The 16,589-nt window shown below is 42.0% G+C and overlaps 1 protein-coding gene across 1 annotated transcript; it reads right to left on the bottom strand.

Moving 5' to 3' along the window:
- Nucleotides 1-3,511: 3,511 nt before the first annotated feature.
- LOC117497856 (serine/threonine-protein kinase H1-like) lies at nucleotides 3,512-14,882 on the bottom strand. Its single transcript, XM_034149882.1, is given in 4 exon segments — nucleotides 3,512-3,637; nucleotides 3,639-3,869; nucleotides 13,146-13,845; nucleotides 14,617-14,882. Coding segments are annotated over 4 exon segments (1,323 nt in total).
- Between the last annotated feature and the right edge of the window lie 1,707 nt (nucleotides 14,883-16,589).

Genomic DNA, 16,589 nt, shown 5'->3' with positions numbered 1-16,589 from the left:
CAACCGTGTGGGGGAGGGACAGACGCTCCCGTCCGCCGATCCCTCTCCTATTCTTTTTATTTGAGCCACAAGTGGATCTGCAGCTTATGTTTGAGCAGCAAATGATCTCTTCAAGTAAGGCCAAAGATAAGGCAAATAAGTCCTTCAGTTTTCTGCTGAGAGGAGCTGAAGAAAAGACCTTCTGTCATACTTTTCCTCATGAGAGATATCGCCTATAATCTTGGTTACACTCTGGTTCCTCAATTGTCTGCCACTGCTGACCACTGACTAAAGCCTATACGGAGAGATATTGACCCAACTGCACACACGCTAAATTAGTTTTGAGGATGCTACTCAAAATCCACCGTACTGTACCCGAGCCGAGCGTGGGCCTTTAAACCTCTGTGGTCAAAGGTAGATTAATCCGTAAATGTGGAAGCTGATCCACAGTTAATGGCAGGCATATTTGCATCCATCTGGTAGGATTGCATTTGATCCCTCAGAGGAGTCACTTAGGTCTATGGGGAAATAAAAACTCCCCATTGATTACACAGCATCAGACTCAAATAATAGAAGGATTATGCGCAGTTCTTTGTGAGAGCTTTTAAGTAAATATTTGGGGTATTTCTTTGAGATCAAGCAGCTTTCACTGCCCACTTCATAAACCACTGCAACTGCACGAGACAATGGAGCTAGTCTGTTTGCAGACAGTTGGTTTGTTATTCCCCTTTGAAAGATAATAGCGCTGAGAATGGAACGATAACAGAAAAAATACCAATTTCCATCATTGCTGACTTCTTTCGGTTTAATCCAATTGAATTGTCTTTATCAGTCCGTGAGGGGAATTTTGCTTGCAGAAAATAAACATGCATAACGAATCACCTCTTCCTCGAATATTTGATAACGCAAGATATGGAGCAAAATTGCACAAAGCATTTCAAACAATTCCATGCTTTTTTCACAGCTATATGAGGTATTGCCATGAAACATGCTAGAAAGTTCTGTAAATTGTAATTATTTGTATTTATGTGCATGGCTTTTTATTTTATAATGTTCTATTGTTTTCGTCTCTTTGCTGTAACAATGTCATTTCCCCTCTGTGGGACGAATAAAGGAATTCTGAAGTTACTGTGACTGTTTCTGAAGCACAATGTGGAGCGCTCATCAAAGGAAGCACCACGCACCGTTTACTGCTGCACTTTAAGGAGATTTCCTCTTTGCCCACTAACGTCCCACTCTCAGCTCGGTGCCCTTTGTGTGTTTCTACTTGCTGACACGTTACTTCCAAAATACACCGTCAGTGCTCATCTGCTACCCAGAGGGACATTGATCTCAGGTCAGTGAGTTTGGGCAGCCATTGAAAGACTTTAACAACTCTCCAATGCCCTTTGCCGGAGAAATTATGCATGAACTTCCTCCAAATGACATCATGAGTGTTAGCTATTTAGTTAGGCACTAACCAGAGACCTGTTGAATCGGGGAGAATGAGAGTAAAGTGTTTTTCCTTCATCATGACCAAACCCATGATTAGTTTTTTTCTGCTTTTCCTCAACATCTCATTGCAGTTGAGCAAACTTTGTTGCAAAGTGTTTTATTTCAGAGGTCAAGCATGACTATTTTTATTTTGATGGCATTTTCCAGTTTTCTGCTTAAGCTGAAGCAAAACAAAAGCAAATCAGTGGAACTAGAGTAGAGATATATATTTTATGAGACTAGACTGTGGAAAAAAAGTAGCATTTTGCCTTTTAGTTAGATTAAATATACTAACTTAAAGGGGACCTATCATGCAAAATGCACTTTTGTACATCTTTTATACATGAATATGTGTCCCCGGTGTTCCAGGGAACTCACCAAGTGTCAGAAAACACAACCCTCTCTATTTTCCTCCATACCCAAATCTCTAAAAAAGGGGCTGCAACGGATCTGATAAAAACTGATCCAGATTTGAACACTGTCCTGACGTCAGGACAGTGGCGCTACGGCTATTGGGCCAACTCCACCAATCAGGAAGAGACAGCCACGGCCATTGCCGTTCGAAAGCGCTGGAGACGCTGTAGTACATATGCCAGGCCTGTAGATGGTGCTGTTCTGCCCTTATCTGCCCTTACAAAAACAGAGCTAACAAATGTCAAATTGAGCAAAATGAGGCATGGCTAAAATGCATGATCTGTTTGGTATTTAAAAAAAAAAAAAGTATAAATATGCCTTATATAGGTATGGTCCTACACTATATTATTCAAATATAGCATGATAGGTCCACTTTAAAGAAGAAAAATTATGTATTTTTCCAAAGCTATCTGTCCTTTTTTGACAGTCTTGCAATGACGAAGACCATGCAAATTGGTTTGAAGCCAACGAAAAGAGAAAGAGATCTTTGGTTTTACTTTGTCACTTTCCAAGTTTAGAATTGTTTTATTTAATTTATTTTAGCTGCACAACAAAACACCGGGTTGACTGATTGCCTTTTTAGATAATTAAGAACATCGATTTAACATTGAGTGACTGTTGGTGAAGTTTTTACACAAAACATCAATAAAATAAAAGGTAGTCATAATAAAAAAATGCTTTTTTACTTAGATGTTTTAATGACCCTTTCCAAGCCTTTTTCAAATCTGTATCCAATAATCCTTGCAGGTTCAGTCTAATACATGACTTATCATCTGCAACCAAAAGCATTCATCAAATGTGATTAAAACATAAAAAGAGAAATAAATCCATAATACATGATGTGTGATGTTGCTAAACATGATTAAACTTCACTTGTAATTGTGTTTTGCATTTTATACTCGCTGTTTAAAGCACTCCTTTCTCATACTAACATTAGCATTTTAATTTAAAACTTCTCACTGGAAAAGTGGTTATTTTGAGAACGCTGCTGTTAACAGCTTGCATAATGCATGGAGGAGGGAAAGGGCTCTTTAAACCTCATTTTAACTCGACAGCGGCCTGTCACCAAATATCTGGATTGTGCTTTCAGTTGTTTCACAGTGATGTGAGGGATGCTATGCAGGAGGAGTGACAACAAAAGAAAAGACTACAGCGTGCCTTATTTGCTTCTTTCTTTATAAAAGATAAATCATCCTGCTATCTGGTGGGTTGTTTTAAACTGTTTCAAAAAAGGGGAAACATCTAAGAAAAAGCAAGTTTCTTCTTCTTTTACGTCATCCTTTCTAAGATTAGCTCCTATTTCTCATATCTGGTATGAGCCTCCTCTCAGGCAGGTGATGTGGTGACTCATAATGATGTAGATGAGAGCCATTAGTCTGAGCTGTGTGAATAAAAGGAGGCTGGAGGCCTTGTGGAGGTGGACAGCTCTGTCTCAATATAAACCTGGACCCTCCAAACTGAAAGATGTTCACTTACAGCTTAACCCGACTACGAGGAGCTTCTGGAGGAAGAAACCTTAAGGGGGTTATCAGAGAAGCTTGACTGAAGTTTCTTTTGTCACAACACCTGTCCCAGGCACTTTTGCAGCTCTGAGGTTTGGTACACACACTGAGCATGGGGCAGCTGGTTCCCTCCATTAGCCTTCTTATAAATCTGGTGCTTCAGTTGGATGGCGTTGAAGCTCCTCTGGCTGGATGTGGTCCAGATGCTCGGCCCTGCTGCTGCTCTTGGTTTCCCTCCAGCGATATGAGCTTTCCCAAGCCAACATTGGTGGAGTCCGCAGAGCTTTCGTTGCTACTCGGGCACCGGGAGGAGCTTCGGGATGCCCGCTGCCGGAGGTTCTGAGAAATAGAGCGATGGAGGTTCTTCATGGAGGAACTGGCTGCCATGGTGGACACCCAGGGGTGACGGAGAGCTTGGTCTGCGCTCAGTCGAGAAGCGGGGTCCAACGGCAGCAGGCGATGGATAAAGTCCTTGGCTAGGTTGGACACTGAGGGCCAAGGCTGTGGAAAAAGGAAAGAGAGCGATTTCCGTCAGTGTGAATATAAAACCACTCGCACCACATTTCAACCTACGCACAGACACTCAGGAACCTGCTGTCCTGTAAAAGCGCCTGCTGGGTATCCAGACGAGGCACTTGCACACATTCAAAGACAGGATTTCATTCTACCACACAAATTAAAACTGATCCCTGTGCCGTGCAGACCCAACAAGCAGAACTAACCTCAAAGGAAAGCTGAATGTCACTGGTCAAAGGGAAGCAGCAGTGTTGGCTGAAAGAATTTGAAGCCTGGGAACGAAGGACAGCCCTGCCATGTGGGATTTGGGCACATGTTTATTCTAAGCCTGCATTAGATTCTTAATAAAGGCACCGCAGATGAGCCTCGCTGGGTTCTTTTGCTGTTTGTTTACTCAAATAGCAAATCATTCCCCTTGTCATGAGGGAAGCTGACATTTAAGAATGCTTTGAAATCTGCCATGCCATCTTTCCAGCGAGACAGGATTATTTATTATCATAAATCACAATTTTTTAATTATTCATCATGACTTTGGTTCTCTGTCATGAAACCTAAATTGTGGAGGCCTGCCACAGGAAGTGATGACCTTTGAGCTTCTGTCCTATTTTAAATTAAGGAAGAGCAGATGGAGATTTGACCACAACACCATGGATTGATTACTACACATGCCTCAAAGGCTCAGGGGCCAAAAGGGTCAGATGCCCCCTGGCCTTCACCAACAAACAGGATGTCACTCAAAGAGACACATTCCAAACAGTAAAAGATTAAAAGTCAAAGATTTCAAAGAAACTGAGAAAGACCAAAAACAATTATAAAGACACTGAGAATTAATTGGTAAAAGTGAAAAACAATCCAAAAGAGACACAAATCAATTAAAAAAACATACAAAACAAGTTACAAAAATTGGCAAAATACAACTATGTGCAAACAGTTAATACAAAAGACCAAAATAATTACAAAATCGCCCAGATTAACTACAAAAAGACTTGTGATGACAATAAAAAGAGGCAAAACAGACACAAACAGACACTAATGGCGCGTTTCCACTACAGCGCGGAGCACGGTTTAAGAGGGCTGTGACGTCAGCGGCCCGTCTTTGGTTGCGTTTCCACTTGGCCTAGTACCGGCCGGCGGGTCCTAATTCACAGTTTTTCTGGCCTCATAAAATCGCGGGTCTAGGGCCAGAGACAACGAGGCTGAGTCGGGCTGAGTATGCTAAACTAGAGAGAGCATCGCTGGCAAGGGGGCTACAACTACAACAAGATGGACATATTTGACCGTGATTTAATTGTAATACACGTTTCAAAATGATGCCGAAGTAACAACATACTGATACCGGTTAGTAAAAACCATGAATTAGTGCTTTGTCAAGTCTGCAGACAGACGGCAGGGGAAAAACCTTTTAAAATGCGTGTTTTCTAAATGGAGATTGGCTAAGCTAACGCAGTATATGCTCCGACCGTCCACACTCACAACAACGGCCTATACAGACATAAATAAACCAGCGACTGTATTCGCCATGACACAGGCAGTCTGTGGTTTGTACTTGTTTAACTTTTGTCTAGTTTCTGAACATATATGAGGAGCTGTGAGCTCTGAGTGCTAACAGCTAACGGCTGTGTTGTTTTTCTGGGGTTCTCATTGAAGATGACGTCACGGCTCCGCCTACACTGCGTTACTATAGATACTACCCCAGTTCCTAAACTGTAATGGAAATGCGCCATAAAGTGAGCCAGTCCTAACGAGGCCTAGCCATACCGAGCGAGGCCGAGCGAGGCCGTGTAGTGGAAATGCGCCATAAGCAACTATAAAAAAAGACTAAAAAGACTGCAAGGAGACAAAAATGACCACAAAGAAACACAAAATAACTACAAGGAGTCACAGAATATTTAGAAAGTAATGTAAAATAACAACAATGAGACTCAAAACCCCAGAAAGATACAACCAAGAGAAGAAAAAACAACAACAAAGAGGCCAAACTTCTATAAAGTATGTGTGTCTTGCTCATGTGTCTTTCCGATTGTTTTATAATCCACCCATACACAACACAATAACCTTTATCAAAAAGCATGGATGACTTCCTCTACATGATGTTTGGTTGTGTAAATGTCAGGTAATTATCAGAGACTTATCGCTTGTATCAGTTGTCTTTAACATGAACAAATGTTTCCACCAATCAGCCGTGTTATGCTCCACTGTGTCTGTCTGAGGAGGATAAAAGCTAAATACAGTAAAACCTGCGTGTGCAGAATTCTCTCATTCTTCGCTCAACCTGGCACAGACTAAATCGCTCTCTTTAGGGAGGTCTCGCTCTCCATTTTAATCCTGAAATGCATTTCTCTCCCCCTTTTTTGTCTCTCGCCGAGTAATGACAATTAATCAAGCATGAAATTGACAATCGCAGGACTGAGAGGAATTCAAAGAAGCAGGGACTCGCTTATTCTCACGGTGCACTGACTGGAGAGGAGTGTGTGTGCGAGCACAGCGCAGAGTGCGGAGCCGAAATGCTTCTCACTCAAACTTTCTTCTCATTGTGTTGTTATTTCACACCTGAGAGGCAGGCAGAGTGACACTCGGCAGCCTGGGAAGGAGAGCAAGTGTCTGATTGAGCTCCCACGACCAACAAGTCTGACTTCCCTCCTTCTCCGGTGCTGTTGGTGATTTCACGTCGCTCCTTATCTGCTGTGCCATGAAAAACACATGTGATGGCAGCCGGGGCTAACAGGTGCCTTCTGTTCGAGACGGGGTGGAATGTAACCAAGTAGTTATTTTGCCATTTTTGTACTTTACTTGAGTTATTCTTATGCTACTTCATACTTTTACTCCACTATATTTGAGAGGTAAACATGGTTCTCTTTACTCCACTACATGTTATATCAGTTACTAGTCACTTTTTATACATGAAAAGAAATGATATGCTTAAATGATATGTTAGTCCACTCTGTAAGTCTCATAAATGTTGAAAAACTGCAACATTCAAATGCTTTTAAATGTATTTGCAGGTGAGAAAAAAACAGGAAAATACAATAACTATAGTAATATATTACTCTAAAAAAGAGCAATTCTGCGGAATGACTGTACTTTCGATACTTTAAGTACTAAAATAAATACTTCTCTACTTTATGTTAAAGGTAGGGTAGGTAAGTTTGAGAAACCGGCTCGAGATACACTTTTTGTTATATTCCATGGAATGCTCTTAACATCCCGATAGCAATGACCGTGCATTTGAGGCGGTGGCCCCAAGGCTATGGAACAAACTCCCCCAGAAAATAAAAACCTCTCCCTCAATAGAGATTTTTAAGGGGCAGTTAAAGACCCACCTCTTCCGACAGGCCTTTGGGGCGTCGGAGGAGGTGAGTTAGTAGCTGACTTTTATTGGTGTTTTATCGTATGTTTTATCCTATGTATTACCTGCTGTTGTTTTATGCCTTTTTATGCCTTTTATTCTACATTTTAGTTGTACTGTGAATTGTGTACTGTACTGTAAAGCACTTTGTACATTCGTGTTGAGAAGGGTGCTATATAAATAAAGTTTTACTTACTTACTTACTTACAATGAATATTTTAAGTGCTTTGACAAAAAATCCATAAAAAATGTCATCTGTGGAAGCCGTAGCGCTGTAAAAAGCACGACCAATCATTTTAGCTGGCCCGGCTAAAATAACTGGATGGCCTACCTGCCTGTCAGCCTTCCATCTGTGCACAAACTTATCTCGTGCCCTCATTGGTCATGTGCGCGTTCGTGTGTGTTGGAGGAGGGGCTCTGTAAGGAAGTGGCAGATTTTTTCCGGTTGTGTATTTTCAAATTCTAGCGATCTCGAGCCGGTTTCTCAAACGTCCCTACCCTACCTTTAAGGGTTAGGGTTAGGCTCACTGGGATTCTAGCATTTGCAGACCATGTACATAAAAACCCTATAACACACTACAGGAAAGAGAAAATAAAGCATAAAAGGGCCTCTTAAATTAGAAATGGAAGTAATATGAAATCCCTTTTTATACTTTAAGTATATCTTGATGCTAATATTTTGTATTATTACTTTTAACCAATATTAATTATACTGAGTATTTATTCCCCCTCTGCTGGAAGATGGTGAAGCATTTACTCAGTGGGAATAATGCGGGGAAAACAAGTTTACTCTCCTCCTGCTTTCAACATGGTGCACCTAAAGGAGAAGAGACATAACTGTGTTTCCTGGAACGTAGCCACCTGCAGGAAGTTTATCTCTCTGCCTTATTTCGAACATTTCTCACCTCAAAATACACAAAGGCTTTATTGTGTTTGCAGCAGAGGGTGAGAGCCGGTGTTATACATCACTGTTGAGCTAGACCAAGAGAAGGGAGAGGGGGGAGGGGGGGAGGGGGGGGGAGTGCAGATATGGCATAAGCAGGGGGAAACCTACAGGGCTTAGCAACATCTTGTTAGAGTGAATGAGAAGCTGAATTTGTTTGCGGCGTGCTACATCTTTACCTGACAGAGCAGTAATTGCAACAAATGAAGAAAACGCTAGAAGGTTGGATTAAGCTAATGTGATCACGAGTTTGAGAAATGAACTACTTCACCCACCTCACAATTTACTCAGATCTGATTCACTTGGCAGCATTTCCTGAGAAACAAAGCCAAGTTTAAATATGCCTCGTCACAATGGGTCCAAATGGGAAACACTGCTACTTCAGGTGAAAGCCTTTTATAACGGAATTTTGGTAATCAGGATACAAACAAAGGTAACTGTATTGCATTTAGTAAAAAAGAAAAAAAATGACTACTATGAGAATTACAATCCATTTGGAAATACTGAACGATATATAACGAAGAAACGCTTTGAGACTATAACTTATAGCTTCATTTACAGTTCATTTTCATGGCTAAAATAATGTTTTCATTACATCGGGAAAAAACATTACACTTTGTTACAACCTGTGCCTTCCAGCTGAGTCAAAATCTAATTTGAAGAAGCATTAAAAAAGGGACATGCTTTGTAGCCTAAATTATACACTTTATTTTCTTTCTTTGTATGTATGATTTGTTTAACAAAACACTGAATTCTAGATAATAAGGTATGTATTTTCTCTTGTCTCTATTTGCATTGTATTTGATAGTGAGGTAATACAGAAGTAAGAGTACGTAATCAGAATATTCCTCTTTTAGTAGTAACCCTCCCCCTCCCCTGTTTAACACACTGTGGCCATGCAGAGGCTGGATGTGTTCAAATGGTGCCCAGAAGGGGGCAGACTGGGCTTACCATTACCCAGACTGCACTGCTGCCGAGTTATGTTTGGCTTCGACCTGGAGTCTTTAATAACACACGGCAGAATGCAGAGGAGGTTACCTGCTGGCTGCTTTTCTGGCTTGAGCTGATGCACAGATTCGTGCTTTACTGCCACGACATGAGCACACATGCACAGAACCCCCCCCCCCCCTCCCACTCTCACACACCTCAGATGAGATGCCCTGATTCTGAGCGAGGGAAACGCTTCGTGCTACGTGCGGGGAGCGGATTGAGTGATAAGGTGTGAAAAGCCCCCGAGGCTACAGGCGCTCTTCCTCTGTCCTCTCCTTTCTCTTTTCCACACCCTGCTATCCATCCCTGACTCCCCCACCCTCCCACTGTTGAGTAAACACATCAGTGTGAGTCTGCTCTACAAGTCTTCAGGGGCTGTTGCACCAGTGGGGGAAATGTACCCAGGGTGTGTGTGTGTGTGTGCGTGTGTTGATAGTGCAGGGAAGGGGTGGGGGCTGCTGGGGATACAGAGGGACCTGTTTCATGGGCAGGTGCCGGGGGCCGTTTGCATTTCCTAGTGAGTCTTACCCCCTTTTTAATGCTGAAACCCCCAGCCCGCCCACACACACACACACACACACACACGCACGCACGCACACGCACGCACACACACACACCATTTTGTTTTGATAAACACACCAAGGTTACTGATACTTTTTGTAAGATTGTTTGTTTGTAATTGCAGCCCCTGAGTATTAATTTGCATAATAAAGAACAATAGTTACTTTCTTTATATGTCCATCTGGAAAAATGATACCTGCAGTCATTCCTTTTTTTACACTTCTGTCGCTCGCTGCATGTTTATGGATGAGCTTCTGATGACAGTATTCTACAATCTGCTATTGATGGACCACAAACACATGCTCAAAATAACTGTGCCAGCTATAGATATATATAAGCCTCTACACACCTGCACTGCAAGCTTCAAATCACCTATGCATAGTGCTTGATGCGTGTCCGAATAGAGAAAAGATATTTAAAAAAAAAGGTTTTATGTTCATGACACAGACTTTTAACCAAGATGAAAACAATACCGCGTTTTCCATTTTTGCAAGAACACCCTGAATGCCTCAAGTATGGGTTAACCCTAAAAACATCAAAAACTCCCACCCCCCCCCCTGCCTGAAACACTTCGATTGTATCCCTTGACGACTTCTGTATCATAATGACATCACTATGCAATTTCAAGCTTATATTGGCTGGTGCTCCAACACATTGTACACAATATAAAAAGGGGTTGGACATTTCCATCTCTAAGCGTTTGACCAATCTCAACAGAGCCGGCCAGCTAACCAATCAGAGCAGACTGGGCTCTGGTTTCAGACAGAGGGTGAAAAGAGGTACTGCAGCACAGGCAGTATGAACAAATAAATAAAGAGCTTTTTGAACATTAAAGCATGGAGACATGTCACAGGAAAACCCTTTAAGCTCACATTAGCAGCAAACTGACAAAGCATACATTTAAAAACAGATAAATAGATGTACCCTGCTTCTTATGCATTCCGTGTTTGGCTCCAGCGGCTCATGATCATGACCCGTTTTATTATATGTTTCATGATCATTTCAGTAGCTCCCTTGACATTTTGACTGCCATTGCTCATGTGAGCTCTATTCTGGTCCGTAGACCTGTTTCAAGGACTCCATTTCGACATGTCACAGTTGGAAAAGCACGGGTGTCGGTAATCAAATGAATGATGTTTTTTTTTTTATTTAGCTGCCTTGGTTTCAGGGTCCTGGTACTGTGCTCATTGGCACGACTTACAGATAATAAGAACCGAGCCATTGGTAATACTATTAGTGCCCTCTGTGCCTTTCTTACTATGACAGGTCAAAATGTCTGCTGTGAAAAAGGCCCATTGTATTGACATCCAATTAAGTTGACAAGTGTCATCTTGAGCCAAAAAGACATTACCCCATCACATCTATGAAAGGAGGTCCCTGTTTCTCTTTGTTGAGCTGGTGGACAGCTCGTTTCAGATGAAACTCTTCAAGTCAAGTTTAATATGAGATGGGAATTGCTCAGGTCGTTGAAACTGTTCTCGTCCCGAAGAGAAGCACCCTTCTGAGTGACATGAAGAACCCTTCTGAAGACGGAGGCCCACATTTTGTGCATACTTGTGAACCTTCATCACACATTACAGCATTATTACCGCAGTGTGTGTGTGTGTGTGTGTGTGACTGGGTTGTCAGTCTATCAGAGAGGATGGATACTTGCACATGACGGAGAATAAGTGTCTTGTCAACATGGAAATGTGATTGATGGCTCTTCCCATCAAGCCCTGCACTGCTACTCAGCCATGTGATGTCTTCATAATGTCATGATGTGAATTCACACATTGATTTCTTTACTGCATCTCAGTGTACTGTAAGATGCTATATGTGAGGTCCTACGAAATATGTTTTTTAAGCTCTGCTCCTAAGGACACACATGAGCCGTGTCGAAAGCCACCATGAGAAACGTGAAATAATCCCTTGAATAAACTCAAGGATTTTGCACTATTGTTGGGTTGGTGGTCAGTGCAGCGGTAAACACATGGATAATAGTCCAGGGCCTATGTAAGGGAGCCTCTTGTATGCCAGACTAAAATGTCAGGCTTTATCCCTGAGAATCGGGCCCGGCTTAAAGCCCAGTGAATAATCCAGCATTGGGTGTAATCAGCGTGAAAGAACAAGCTCCGAGTTGCCGGCGAGCTCCACAGAATAGGCTGTTAAAAATAACCACTTCAGTTGTATGATGAAGGAAAGGGAATAATAAAAACATGCCAGGCCGCAGTACTCCCATTTCCGAAAGCAAACCCTAGCCGGAATTTAGCATCAATTTTTGGGCTTTACAAAGTTGCAGGAAAAGGAATGAAAACGAGCTGCAGTCCTCAGTGCTAAATTGCAAATGTTGTTCTTACAAAGGGTAAACTAATGTAGCTATTTTTGGTAGTTATAATGCAGTCAATTATGTTGGATTGTGTTGTGGGGAGATGGTCTAAGGCAGTGACCATCAACTGGCGGCCCACGGGCCACATCAGGCCCGCCAGTTATTCTCATACGGCCCGCACGGCGGGGGTGACTGTGCCGTGAAAAAAAAAGGTGAGAAAGTTGCATGCTTTGTGATATGATGACGCCTGAGATTGTACTCTTTTGCAACAGCGACCATTTCATTGCAGATAAGGCAAACAGGTGTAGCCTTATTGAATGATGGCATGATGAATGCGTATTTATCCGCCCATTCCTCATTAAAACTGCAGTTATCCACGTCAACTTTACGCTTGAGGCTCTTTGACAGTGACATTTTTGCGTGCCTGGCAAACAATTTTCTTATATCCTGCAACCGTTTCCCACCAATCAGGACACGGTATTAATAAAAAAGTTGATTCCTTTCCCTGCCAATCAGTTTTATTACACCGGATACAGGCTTATAAAAAAAAAGATAATTTTTTCAATAAAGTGAACATATTAATCAATTATATATATATATATATAAATATATATATATAATTTATTATGATTTATATATAAATATATATATATATATATATATAATATATAAAAATCTCTGGCCCCCGAAAGTGTCTCTTGGATTAATTTTGGCCCTTGGACAAATGTAATTGGTGACCTCTGGTCTAAGGTCAAAATGGAAATGCCAGATGGATGATTTACTTAAAAGGCTGAGATACACCCGCACATCTGCACCAGAACTGGAAATAAAAAACGAAATAGTCTTATCCATAAGCACAAATAATTACAACCAGCCAAAGAAATACAATTTTTTCTAGTTAACTGTGCTTCGGTCTAGTATCGACAGAACAAAAAAAAAACGTTACATTTTGAGTGAAAAGGCAGCACGACTCTGGAAATTCAGAATACTATGGTGCCTTGGTACACCACAGAAAAATGTGGGTAAATAATCTTTAATACCATCAAAATTATTGGAAAATGTCATATATATATATATAAACTAAAATACTCAATAACAGGTAAGTAAACTTACATCTCCATGGAAGCTGTATTTCCCTCTCACGATGGACCTGTAGAGGCGCGTCTGGCTGTCGTCTTCAAATGGCATGGACCCACTCAGCACGATGTAGGCGATCACCCCCAGGGCCCACATGTCCACAGCACAGGAGTAGGGTCTACTTAGCAACACCTCAGGGGCCATGTACTCAGGGGTCCCACAGGTAGTTCTGATGGACCAAGTTTCTGCTCCTGAGTGATCTCCGGATGAGACCTCGGACTCTGTGCCGCCAAAAGTGGCCAGTCCAAAGTCTGTGACGAGCAGCCTGGAGTCAGCCCCTGGATGGTAGTACAGCAGGTTCTCAGGCTTCAGGTCTCTGTGGGTGATGCCCAGATTGTGGAGGTACGCCACCCCAGCCAGCACCATCCTGAGGGCCTGGGTGGCGTCCCTCTCCGTGAAGTGGCCCCTGCTGACCACGCGGTCCAGTAGCTCGCCCCCTGTGGCCAGCTCCAGCACCATGTAGACCCTCTGCGGGAACTGAAACACCTCCATCAGCTGGATCACGTGAGAGTGGCTCACCCGCTGCAGCACCGCCAGCTCCGAGGCGCACACCTCGCGGCCCTCGGGGCCCTCCACCTCCATCATTTTAATGGCGAAGGGCTGGCGAGTCGCCCTGTGCTCCACGCGCACAACGCGGCTGAAGCTCCCCCGACCGATCAGAGCCTTGATGTCGTATCTGACAGGACAAGAGGGGAAAGATGAGTCATTACAGCATTAGTATCTCATGATACATGTTACTCAGCGCTGAATGTCCCTCACTGCAGATGCAGCTGTGATGTATGGGGAGATATCTGCATGTTGTACGGTGAAGTCGATGAGACAAATTCATATAAGAATACACAATGATTTAGATCCCCAACAAGGCAATATATAACCCTCCACTAATCAGATGTAGAGGGAGATGCGCACTGACATCAGTATCCGAGCTTTAATTGTCTCTGCTCTCTCATCTGACAACAGGAAGCCAGTCTTCAGGTATAATAAGGCCTCTCAAATGAAAACTGTTACTGCTAATAAATTGTGTGGCATGAAGGTTGGCGTTGGCAGGCTGAGTTAATGAGAGAAGCCGGTGACATTAGCAGTCTTTCATGAGCACTGTGAATGCCTTTAATAAGTCACTTCACCTTGTGTCGTGCTGTGAAAGATCTATTTTTTTTAATGAAAAATGGTCTTCTCACAGGGCTGAGATAGTAGTACTTGTTTACAGTGCAGCATTTATATCTTTCAAATGAGAAATAAGAAACTCGAGTATCATTAAAAAGATCTTCAAAATATCAGTATTATTTATTTGTTTTTTGGCAGAATAGGGCGCAATTTAACATAATTGATGTTGGCAAATAATATAATTTAATGACAGTTGCACTACAAAAACAAAATGTGTCATATTGCATTGCTGGGTTAAAGGATTACTTCAATAATAGGGTTGTCAAAAAGTAGATCCGCTCACCTTGCTGTCACACGTGGATCAAACTTGTCCTTATACTTTGCGACTCTGTCCTGCTGTCGTCCCTCTCTGAGTATCTGCTGCTGTCCGCTTGATGCAGGTTGGAGATTTTTAGCACCGGTGGAAAACCATGGAGCTCTTCTCTTCTTTGCATGCTTGTTCGACTCATCATCACTGTGAGCTTTACTGAAGGCCACGAGAGACTGCACCACACTTACATAGCCCTTCTTGGATGCCTCAGGCAGCACCTTAGTGTTCCCACAGCCCATCACTCGATGATCAAGCCATGCAGGGGACAGAACACATCTCCTGTAAGCTGAATGTAGCTCAGAAATAAGAAGAGTCCACACTGCAGCAGGTATTCTTTCATGCAGGTGTTGCTTGAGGTGTGCAAACAACAAGCTCCTCCCACAGCAGCAGGGAGGTCGGCAGGTGTTTGAACGCACCATCTCACTCACATATGTGATAGAAGTGTCAGGTAAACGAAAGTGTTTTGAAGCTATTGTCAATCCTCTCACGGTAGATTAACGTAACAAGCACAGCATGAAGGAGAAAATTGTGAAAGGAAGAACACCAACCAAGCCAAGTTTGGTTATAGTGACACTCCAGGTAACAGTAGAGCAAATATTCATGACCTACTTTAAAGGTGGGGTAGGTAATTTTGGAGAAACCAGCTCGAATGCACTAGAATTTGAAAATACACAGCTGGAACAAATCTGCCACTTCCTAACAGAGCCCCTCCTCCAACACACCACAAACGCGCACATGACCAATGAGGGCACGAGATAAGTTTGTGCACAGATGGAAAGCTGACAGGCAGGTAGGCCATCCAGTTATTTTAGTCGGGCCGGCTAAAATGATTGGTCGTGCTTTTTACAGTACTACGGCTTCCACAGATGACATTTTTTTATGGATTTTTTTTGTCAAAGCACTTAAGATATTCATTGCTATCGGGATGTTAAGAGCATTCCATGGAATATAACAAAAAGTGTATCTCGAGCCGGTTTCTCAAACTTACCTACCCCACCTTTAAGCTGTTATACGTGACATAAGTGTATCAAAATGCATTAAAAATGACTATCTTTTGTTGTTGTTTTTAATTGTGAGGTGGTCAAAAATGACATTCGGTGCATTTAGTACTCCATTTCAGATTGCATTTTGAAAAATGATATTGTGAGGGCATACACAACAAAACATGTTGTGAAATATGATTAAAAAAAACAATCAACAAACCTGAGGAAAAATAGGAAACTATGATGTGTTTTCTCGATTACATTGATTTTACAGCTATAGTCACCAAAAGAGACATATTAATATAAGATTGATAAAGAATGAATCACCAAATATCCTGATTTTTGTTCATACATTTCACTAGATTCCCATAACTCAACTCACTAGCCCTTTGAATACATTATCAGGGTTATGTTTTTAATTTCAATTTTTAAATATACCATATGAAGCTGCTTTTTATAACCATTGACTAATGTATCCATCTGTTTTCTCAGGCAGATGTGTGCCTCTTATCACGAGTAAGCTAACCTTCATGTGGAACATTTGTGGAGTGCTGCGGATGTATTTATAAAATGTGTGCATATTGCTACTAGGTAAATTCTTCTTCTGGCACTGTCAACATAACGGCATGTAACGCTCAGATAAATCAACTTATCTTCGAGTCAAATCAGCTACTGTTAAATTTGTGGAGATGTACTCCCTCGAGCAACACCTTGGAACTGTAGCATTTCTTGTTTTTGCATTTACACCTCGAGATAAAGCACCCACATACAACTCATCCTGTCAATCTGTCACTGGCAGCATAAAAAACTCATTCTCACAACCACATTTCGACTATTTTAGAAAACCCTGCAGATATATTTACCTTTATAAAAGTGAAAAATAGCACACTATATGACACACAGATTACTGTATGTGTTTGAAACTAATGCAGTATTATATGTTCGTTGTATTGTCGAGCACAG

The sequence above is a fragment of the Trematomus bernacchii genome, unplaced genomic scaffold, assembly GCF_902827165.1.
Source record: "Trematomus bernacchii unplaced genomic scaffold, fTreBer1.1, whole genome shotgun sequence".
Taxonomy (NCBI): Eukaryota; Metazoa; Chordata; class Actinopteri; order Perciformes; family Nototheniidae; genus Trematomus; species Trematomus bernacchii.
This window is presented reverse-complemented; position numbering and strand designations above follow the sequence as displayed.